At 35.7% G+C, this 11,549-nt stretch overlaps 1 protein-coding gene across 5 annotated transcripts in view; it reads right to left on the reverse strand.

The window, feature by feature from the left end:
* The window catches only part of adgrb3 (adhesion G protein-coupled receptor B3), a 222,609-nt gene that overhangs the window by 20,911 nt on the left and 190,149 nt on the right, over nucleotides 1–11,549 (reverse strand). For all 5 annotated transcript variants that reach the window (XM_052089881.1, XM_052089878.1, XM_052089877.1 and 2 more), the window contains one exon: nucleotides 1,494–1,644. In XM_052089881.1, the coding sequence (XP_051945841.1) occupies nucleotides 1,494–1,644 (151 nt within the window). The remainder of the gene's footprint in view (nucleotides 1–1,493; nucleotides 1,645–11,549) is intronic.

Here is an 11,549-nt window from a genome sequence, read left to right on the forward strand (position 1 = left end):
ATTGTCCATGCTGATGTGACTACTCCCTCAGAGATACAAACTATGCTTGCTGATTTATAGTTCTGCTGAACAAACACAAGCTATGTCACTTCAGAAGACTGTAGTCTGCCAGATATAAAGAACAATGGGGTAACATCTCAATGTGTCTTTTTACCACAGGGAAAAGCATCATTTCTTATGTCCTTCTTATGTTTCTATGACCTGAGTGGCAGTTGACTTGGAGTTATATGTGAACGAGGGGCAAAATGCTCAAATTGTATTTGAGGGGGTACTGGTGGCAGAACTGGCTCACTTTTGTGCCCTCAGCAAGATAAGATATGACCAGCAGAAGAGTAAGAAATGCTTTATAAAAATGTAGCTGTTACTTATAAAAGAATAAAAGACCAGTGGACAGGTTTTTGTTTAGCGTGCAATATCCTGCCCTACTATTTTATAAAGGCTGCATCTGAACTTAACAACCAGTGACCACCATGCTTTTGTTGTATGGAAATAAGAAGGTTTTTGCATTTTGAAAATAACTTTTGTGTTCCACAGAAAAAAAAGGAATATGAGATAGGAGCAACATGGTGTATGAATGTGCACTGATAATACATTTTCAGGCAGAAATGTGTGATTTCTGCCATATTGCTAAGGGCAAATACTTTTTACCTGCAAAAATTACAATACTGTATAGAGTGATAGTTTGCCAAAATCTAAATAATTTCCTCACTCTTATGATATTCCAAACCAATATGACTTTCTTGCTTCTGTGGAACACAAAAAGAGATTTCAGGCAGAAAGTTAGCCCAAATGGTGGCTGCTGGTGTCTGGTAATTTATTCTTTTTGTCTCCTCACATTCACTGCTTAGCAACCGTTGTTATGGAAATGGATTCACAGACTGATACAAAAGCAGGAGCAACAAGTTCACTTGATAGAAGACGTCACTATGAATTCCGCCACTAGATACTAAACTCAAACCACTTGTGATTAAATATAACGCTAAGATGTAAAATGTTAATTTTGTTCAATACAAACCTGCACTGGGACATACCACTACTAACAGAAACATCACACAGATATAAATGTTTTATTAATTTTTAATAAATTATTAAAATTACTACCATCAGTATGTGTTCAAATATCCAAACTAATAAATGGTTCACATGTCTGTCCTTGTCAATCTTTTCCTGTCTTGTCTTTCCCCCAGTAAAGAGAAAAACAATGCAATGATGGAAAGAGAGAGCTTTGATTGTTAGCTCTTCTGTAATCAATTTAATGTGTGTAAAGTGGTTCAGTATAAGAAGCCCTGAGGAGATATGAAACATACTTCACATTATTTTGAATACACAAACTAGCTTGCATTGTTCACATTTGAGAAATAAAAACAAACTAGATGATTAGAGCATATATATATATATATATATATATATATATATATATTAGCAAAAAATGCAAGATTGAGAGAGAGAGAGAGGACGAAAGATAGATATGTAATGGAGACCCAAGCACTCACCCCATCCCAGGCAGAGGAACCGTTTCCGGATGAGCCTGGTCCGAACTTTACCCGTTACGGCCATGTAGGACTGCCAAGCTTCTGTCAAAACCCAGCAAAAGGACGCCAGGAAAAAGAAGTGCAGAAATGCAGTTGTCATCGTGCATACGCCCTGTCCATTCAACAGAAAGAAAGGAAGGCGATTAACTAAATCCACCAAGATTTTAAAAATTACAATGAGGTTCAAAAATGGAACCATCATTGTATCTACATCCATTGATTTGATGAAAAGCAAGGCCATATGAGAGAAGAGAAAACCAAGGCTGTATTGCTTTAATTCAGGCTGAAAAACAACATCGTGTCAGACAGAGAACATGTTTTGCTCCAGACTCATCACTCGTCTGCCACTTAGACGATCACCCCTGCATCTCATTCCAAATCTGAAAAACTCACTGAGGTTAAAACATACATGCTTTGGGTATTCTCCACACTTTGTCACCAGTAGCAAGCAAACAAGGAGTATCATAGACCTTCTGCACAGAAATCACAAAATAATTATCCTTCTCACCGAATGAGCATCTTCCAAACTGGATTTGTTCGGCATGACAATAATTTTAGAGGTAATTATCATGTGATGGACCAAAACACCTTGCACATAAATTTGGACCTCCCACAACAAGCCCCCTTTCCTTTTTGTGGCATTTGAATGGTAACTTCTCTGCATCTGTCTCTTTGCAAAAATATGGACAGGATGAGTTGAAAACAAAACAGTTGGGACAATAAGAAAGGGAAGAGAGGATGACCTCTGATTTACACGATTTACCCAAGTATGACATGTTCTTGGATGAACATCCTTTGTTATCAATTAATTTTAGTCTTAACTCAAACCTTACCTCTACCCCTGACCCTAAACGTACACCTGTGATCAGAGGGCCCTGACATGTTGATCAGAATTTAGCCCTAAGCCTAACCCTAATCTTTAACCTATCCCAAAATCCATGTTGAGAAGACCATTGCTGGTCATAGCTTTTGTTTTGTTTGGATGGGATTCTGTTATGTTGATGTCCCTATCAAGCGTATTAACTAGTTTGACCAGCAAGCTTCCCTTGGTCAATAAGCTTAATCAGAAAGACCAAGCTGATTGACCAACATTTTTACTGCACCAAACCAGCTTGCTGCTCTAAGTTGGTCTTTTCAGCATCTGATTGGTTGATAGGAATGATGTTCCAGGACCAAAAAGAATGTAAAACATGTTAAGTGTGGTGAATTTCACCTAAGCCTGGAGAGGAATCCACCCACTATCCAGTGACCGTGCACCACTAACAAGTTCACAGCGAGAAACTGGGCACTCACGGCATGGAAAGAGAGTCGGGAGCATCAACTGGCTCGACTTCCAAGGCTGGTGCTAAAGGCATGACCGGCATGATGTTCAGTTACAGGAGCCAGAGACAAGCTGGAAGAAACATAATGAAGACTCTGCTTCTGTCTGTTGCCAGTTCACCTGGTGTGGCCAAGACGAATGCCATGGAAATGGATCACAGCTAGCAGCATGTGATGAGGCACACCTGATGCTAACAAACTCTCCTTGTTGCCATAAAACCAGCATTGTGTCTCTTCCTCAGTAAACCAGTTTCCATGGACACAATGTCCTTGAGAATCAGATTGTTGTTCACAGCCAAGGTGCTTCTTAGCTAAGCGACCTCCAGGTCTCGTAACTCTGGACCAATCCTGCATGGACCATTCCATAACTTCCATACGAGGACACAATGGCCCATTTTGGAAACACTCCTCTCACATCCCCTTCCTATGGACTTTTCTTACTGTCACTGCCTCAGATATTGTTTAGGTGAAAAGCTTGAAGAGAGCCAACTCTAACACCATGTCTCTTCATTATGTGCATCAGCATATTAAAGCTGTGATAAGTCAATGTTTTGATTGAGAGGGACATTTTTCAGAATCCATACAATATAACCTTTTCATATTTCTGGTATGGAACATGGAAGTAAACATTTACATTTACATTTATGCATTTGGCAGACACTTTCATCCAAAGTGACTTAAAGACACTTATTACAGGGAAAATCCCCTTGTAGCAACCTGGAGTTAAGTGCCTTGCTCAAGGACACAATGGTGGTGGCTCTGGGGATTGAACCAGCAACCTTATGATTTCCAGTTATGTGCTTTAGCCCACTACGCTACCACCAGTCCTCCTATAATATAAACTATTGCGGTGTAAGCTTCTATAGCTTTGAATGGGAGACCACAGCAAATAATATATTTGCACAACAAAAATAGTGAAATATAGTAATATTTCACTATTATGTTTCCATGAATTTCCAAACTATAAAAAAACAGCTGTCATGGAATACAGCAGTCAAGAGAGAAATGTACCAACTACTGTCACTCCCTCAGCAGCTGTATTTGAAACCCCATTGCAACCCCCATTTTTTGTTTTTTAAATGCAAGGGTAATATAAAATAAATGTTAGAAATGTACACTAAATAATTACAGAAATATATAAAAAAGGTTTGCTGTTAATATGGCAGAAATGCATCATCACAATCTGTGAAAAGGGTTCATTAGAGATGTTAGAAACTTCTGATTTGATTTGAACAGTACAGTGAAGAAAGTCGAGGAAATTATGGGGAGAAGGAAAAACAGGATCAGACAATGTTATAAGTTGGACTTGAACTTAATTTGACAGCATAAGCACAACAGTAATATGACAATAGTTCAGAAGATACTGTATGTGTGTGCTAATCACTAGGCCATGACTACGGCATATCTAAGACTTTGCTATAAAAATGTAACACTTATCTTTACTTAGCATTCTGTATATTTGTTCTCTATTGCTTCAAGATACTTCAACACATTGGAGCTAATCTCAGTATCACAGATATGCACTGTATACTGTATATGTTTGCTGCATATAGCAAAATGTTTTATTTTACATTTCTTTGTTGCATTCTATTTCATGCTAATGCTAAAGGCTAATGCTAGCTGCTCAGCAAAACAAACAGAAAGTGATGTGGCTCATGGCAAATGTGTGTCACTGCAGGACCATACGGCCATATGGTCCAAAGCTAACGACTGATAAAAACATTAATGCCATGGAACATAATCAAATTACTGTAAATTTAGTGCTGAGGCTTCATTTGTGTAACAACTGACAGTCTAAATACAGAAACAGCGAAGGTTGTGTTAATGTTTAAGGTTTCATTCTTGGGGGGGGTTGGTATTTGCTAAACACTACAACAGAGGGACCTATTTACATTACATGTATTCATTACGCAACATACAGTGCATTCAAAATATACATTTTATCAATTTATATAGTTTGCGTGATCCCTGGAAATCAAAACGCGTGACCTATTCATGCTAGAAAGAGAATAAAAAAGTTAATATATGCCCATACTTTCTCTACATCAAAATGTGGTAGGCTATATAGATAGCATCACACAGATGAATTTGAAGGGAATTTAAAGGCACGTAAGCATTCATAGAAACAGCAAAGCTCCTAACCTGAGTGGGAATATTGGACTTGTATCTTTAAGTACCAAATGTGCTATATCTGTATGCATGTGGGTTTGCCTGAAGAGCTGGGCAGCAGAGGAAGTGGAGGGGGTGGCACACAGCCTCAGCTGAAATCCTGAGTGCACACTGCCCTTTACAAAGACAAATTGCCGGGAGATATTGAGCCCACTGTGTCTGTATCCATGGCAACAGAGGAAGTTCAGGAGAACAGTAAAGTACAACATGGCTGACGTAAAGGAAGGCACGTGTGTGTGTGTGCGTGTGTGTGCGCGCGCATGTGTGTGTGTGTGTGTGTGTGTGTGTGTGTGTGTGTATGTGTGTGTGTGTGTTGAAAAGTTAATGCTGGTGTGTGCTTTGGGGTTGAAAATCACTGAATGACAGGTATTCAAATATGGGAGTGTGAGACCAGGGAGAGAGTTCAGGACATTATCTATAAGTGTATAGTTAATTTACATGAATATACAACATCTCTCTGGTGTTACACTAGCTCACTTCAATAAGCTTTCTGAGGCACTATTTGACGTTAAATCAAATACTAAAATAAATATATAATATGCAGCAAATTATGTGCAATGTTAAATCACAATAAACAACCAGTGGCTAATGAGTTTTATTAATTCAAAACATGTTTTAATTTCTGAAACTACATGTTCAAACACACTAGGACTCTGTGCCCATTATGTCGATCAAATGCCTGTCTACTAATAACCTAATACATTAATTAATTGAAAGGAACTCACAAATGAATAATGGAGCAACCACAATCAGCAATCCTTGCACTTCAGTATAACTAATTTACTATAGGAGTTTCTATTAGACAGGAAAATAATCAACCAAATACACACATCACAATTCTGAACACATTGAAAATTCTGTCATCATTTATTCACTTTCATGTTGATTTTAAACCCAAATAACTTTCTTCTGTAAAACACAAATGGAGAAAAGGCAGAATGTTAGCTTCAGTGACCATTCAAATTCAATGCATCTATTTTCCATGCATACAATGAAAATGAACAGATGACTGAGAATGAGAGCTGTCTTCCTTCTGTAACTTCTCTTTTTATGTTACACTAAATAAAGAAAGCAATCTTTGTTTAAAATAACATGTGGGAGGCTAAATTAGGACAGGATTTTTTTGTTGTTGGGAGAACTAGCCCTTTAGCACAAATTAGATACATATGTTTACTCAGTTTTAGAAAGCAATCAGTACACATTTGTCAACTTACACATTGCCAAGGGTGTAACTTTATCACAGCTCTCTTAGTATTCAGTTTAAAGAAAAAGTGTTTATGTCAGTCTGTCATATCCCACACATGACGAGCAAGAACCAGGTTGTCAGAAGATATCTGTAGAAGTACTACATTCCTCCTAAAGCTCAACTATGATATTGGATAACATACCACCCGTGAAAACATCTGCAGACGCCAATGTCATAAATCGCCAGTGCAGTAGGTCAGTTTGCCCATTAAGCTGTCATTAATTATTTATCATTCAGCTGTTCAAACATGAAATCAAAAAAGACTGACTCATTTTACCTCAAGGCAAAAGTTATAGATAAAACAAATCAGAGCATGCTTATATTACAAGCTATCTCCACAGATCATCAAAGTGGCTGACGTGTCAAAAAAATTAAAATCCTCGTCTTTAAGAGAGAGATAATTTGATCAATGAGTCATCCGTCACGCTATCTTATCAAAACACAATCCATTCATTGCCGATGATTCTTAGAGGGAGTCTCATTATTCTTTTTGAAGATGTGATTAAAAACGCTATGAATAAATATAATAACATAGCACAATCTGATTCATCTTAAAATAAATATATAAAGGAAATTATGTAATTGCAGGGTCTGCTGCCAATGAGATTCTACCAAGTGCCATTGACATCTGATAATTCTATTGAATTCTATTCTATTCGAGTTGAATGAAGTTTAGAGTTCATATTAGCCTTCAGAAAGTGTCAAACTTACTCTATTCCCTCAGCCCCACTCCAATGAATCTCTACATTGCAAAGTCATTTTGTTACTTTTCTTACTCTTGTTCTACCCGCTCCGTACAGGACTCGAACTTAGGTCTCCGGCGTGGGAGGCGGGTGTTCTAACAAGGAGGCTAAAGGCTACCTATCAGCTGTCTCCCGTTACACTTAGATGCATTTACCTTAAAATTTAAGGTGAAATATGAAAATATGAAAATATGAAATATTACAACAATTATTCAGAGATTGTATCTTGAATACAGGGATATTGTTACATTGGGCAATTTATATACTTGTTTTAGCAGAAACTTTGCAAAATTCTGTACTTTATTATTTTACAACAGCCTTTTATTTAATTTTATTTATTTATTTATTTATTTTTTTAATTCAATCAGTCTGTGGTCTTTCTTACCTCTCACCTACAAATGGTAAACATCAAAGGGCCCTTATTAACCAAAAATGGCGAAATTAAAATGACTTGAAGAAGCTGTCCAAAACAACTACATGCTCTTTACATTCATCTGTTTCTTTAGGTGGTATTTTCATCACTGCTAGCACTATGCTGCATCACAAGTTGATGTACTGATATCCAGAAAAATTAAACAGATTAATTAAGCAACAAAAAATAAGAATATGCTTCCAAAGGTCCTATTCCCCATAATTTCTCAGTCTGGATTAATCAGGGATGTTGCCTTCGTTACAAAACACCTTGAATTGTAGCACAGTATTCCAGTTTAAGAGCTATTTATTCACAATCTGTCAAGATTATCACTGGAAATACTTTCCGCCTCGCCAATTAACGAACAACACTCTTTAGCTGGTGTGCAAGGTTGTTGCTGTTTTGACATAAATGCCTTTCCTAAATTAATATTTATGACAAAAGCTGCGGGTTTCCAAGATACGCCTTCCATTATTCAACAAGTTATGTAAAATAAAAGCACAAATGCTACACTAGCAAATCATTTATCAAGTATGACAGCACCAATCTCAGCTTCATAGGACACAACAAATAATGAATGTTTTCTTTTCAAGAAAAGTCTGTTTTCTCAACGATTTCCTGGATAGAGTTTTACTTGTGTCATAGTTTAGAGAATTTCATTTAAAATTATGAATTATTTTTTATCATGTCCAAACATTATTTGGATCAGTTCTTTCCAATCAAAATCCATGATGTCTGCATTTGGAAAGGTGCCACAGGCTGTCCTCACATCTTAGTACATGAGAAGATAAACAAGTCAGAGACTGATCAAAAAGAGTAGTGCATAATTATAGACACAACATTTAGACATATCTTCAAAGAAAAGATTGGAAATATTTGCAAACATTATATATTTTGATGTTTTGTGCAAATAAATAAATTATACACATATATATATATATATATATATATATATATATATATATATATATATATATATATTAGGGCTGTCGATTTAACGCGTTAATTCAGTGCGATTAATTTGCGAACGCAATTAATCGCACAATAATAAGGAAGAGAAATGTAAGAGAAATGTAAGCTTGTAGTACCACCTGTTTACTCCAGAGGGCAGTAAGTGAAATTTCAGCTGTATGAACAATGCAGTTTATACAGTGAAGAAAACACTTCAATAGGAAGAAGAACGCAAACATACGTTACATTCTTGTGTTCAAAACACTTGAAGGAGCGCAAAAGCGAACTAAGGGATCTCAAGATGTGTTTAAAGATTGAGTATTAAACTATATTTAACTTGACACAGTGACCTAAACATTTTATATTTATGATGCGATGCACCCGAGACGTGACACAAGCATGTCTAATGCAGGTGTAAATTGACGGGCTCTTAAACAAGCCCTCATAATAAATCTCCAGCTGATTGACAAATTCACTTGTGTAATGGATTGCTGTGAACTGTTGCCAATGATTGGTTTATTTTCAATAATATGGTAGTAAACAATACATTGTATTCTAAAGCCACTTTTTGTATTGTCTTATCAATGATTAACTCTTCTGCTACAAGAATGTAATGCATTTTAATTATCTGAATATTTTTTATTTTATATATATATATATATATATATATATATATATATATATTAAATATTTAAAGATAACTATGTATAATTATATATTTAAATAAATATGTATAATCTTTATATATTGAATTATTGTTATATGAGGGGCTTTCTCAGCAAATATTTTTATATGCGATTAATCGCGTTTAATTAATCGGGACATCATGTAATTAATTTGATTAAAAAATGTAATCGATTGACAGCCCTAATATACATACATACATATATATATATATATATATATATATATCCTTTCAGAACAACTTACCATCACTCCTTATAAGAGTAACATGAAATGAAAACGGACCCTGTTTATTTTCTTAAATGCACATTTCTCATGCTATTATGCATGATTTATTTATCAATGCACGTAAAATAATAAAAAAACTGTTTGTCTTTGTAATCTGTTATCAAAATTTAATAACTTGCTTAGCCTCCAAAACAATATACTTTTGGCTAATGTCACACATTGCTCTTCTTTAGCACAACACTTTTTATTAGAGGCGAAGTCTTCCACAAAGATCATAAGTTAGCTAGTTTTGCTAGTCTTGAATAGTCTACTTGAATATTCTCACTTGAGAAAAAGGCTACATTTAAGTGCCCCCGTCGCCCCAAACCAATCTTCTTCAACGTATTCACCTATATGATCTGAACTCCACTGAGATACCTGAGGGTTGCAGCACCTGAAAAGTTTTTCTTTCAACTGTCTCTTTCAACATTCCAGACTTTTAACTGAGTTTAAAGTTGAGGGCCTCAAAGCGAATAAAAAATCTGGTTTATATAAATCTGCCCTTTCATTTCCACTGACAGCTGGTACACACTGGCACTCAGATACTTGATAAAGTACCATTGGATTAAATGGCACCTTTTCTAACAGCGAGAGATAAGACAAAGTTTGACTGAGCTTCATTTAATAATCTTGGAGTCCGATAAGTCACCGTAGGTTCTGCTAATGGTATAACAGAAGACTCTGCGTCTGCATTTCCCCCGCTGTTTCTCTTAAAGTAACAACAAAAGTCTAAGCTCTCAACACACACACACTTGCAGAATATACTTAGTACATTCTTGCAGGTCTAATAATTGGAATGTATGTCTGAACTGTGTGTACTTTTGCCACATTTTAGCTAAAAAGCTCCATCATTATAGAGTTTGTTTGTTTTGAACATCCATCAGTTATACCTTCAGAGCCTGTTCTTTGTCATCTCAAGGTTCTTTTGCTCTGTTAAAAAAAACTTTTCCATGAATTTTCCAGGCATTTGTGATTTCTGGATACAGATTTTTGCAAAGCTGCTAATGAAAATCTACATTGCAAATGAATCATTTAACCAAATTTGTGAATTGTTTTGAACATTCATTGAAAATAACTGACTACAGATAATGTATATATATATATATATATATATATATATATAAAAATAAGATTTTTTCTGACATTTTTTGATAGAAATTTCTGACATTTTAAGGCATAGGCGTGCTTCTGATGCAAAGCCTGGTCCAAAAGGTATGCTACATAACCAACATATTTATAATGCATACACAGAGAAGGTAACAGTGACAAAATAAACCCAAGATGGTGGACAAAGTGATAAACAAATATGGATTATAAATATATTTCTACTTCATTCAACATTAAAATCAGAGTCAATAAAAACAGTTTTACCCAATATTTGTTTTGTGGGTTCCATTTTTTTGAGTAACACTTGTACAAGTTTGTTAGTATAGGGACAGTACAAAAAGACATAATTTTAGTTAAAAGACTAAAAAAATATGTGTTGCGCATAGAGATTAGAGCACTTGCAATTTTGCATCGTAAGTCAATAAAAAAGCCTTTAAAAAATAGACTAAACTAAGAGTGAGAGCAAGTCTGCAAATCACACCACTAGCTTAGCATCATGTAACCTCATGACGTCAGCCTAAACTGAAATAAATGTTGTGTATTTTTTTGTGAAATCAAATTTTCGATGCAGAGCACTATTTGAGTGGTGTATAGAGTTATCTAATTAGAGAATTCTAACTGAGTCACTTATGAGGGTCCATCTCTGTAAGGATGCTGCCTAAGCTTCCTATGTAGGGAATAGACAGCAGGGTAGCTCACTAGGTATTGGAACAGAGCCCATGTATTTCTATCCTGCTTATTAAGATATTGTCAAGTCAGGGCAGACAAAGAGAATATGTGCTTGTTATAAATCTTTTGTCCTGACAGTCTTAGCCTAGGCCTAATTCATTCAGCTAACTGCTGGCTCCAGGCTGGGGGCAGTGGTGAGATCCATATCTGTGCCCTTGTCTCATACTGTAATAGCTGCTATTTAGTTGTACATTATGATCATCCAGAGAATGGCAAAAATATAAGCACATTTTGAATTACTGACAGAGGACTGAAATGCTGTCAGCAGTCTTAATCATTTCTTGGGAGTGCAGTTAAAATCCTTTCTGTCTTTGATGAAAAGAAGATGTTATTCCTTTGTTCCACAAAAACAAATTAATCATTCTACAATAGAGCTTTTGCTTTTAAAG

This window comes from Xyrauchen texanus, chromosome 24, assembly GCF_025860055.1.
Source record: "Xyrauchen texanus isolate HMW12.3.18 chromosome 24, RBS_HiC_50CHRs, whole genome shotgun sequence".
NCBI classification, from domain to species: Eukaryota; Metazoa; Chordata; class Actinopteri; order Cypriniformes; family Catostomidae; genus Xyrauchen; species Xyrauchen texanus.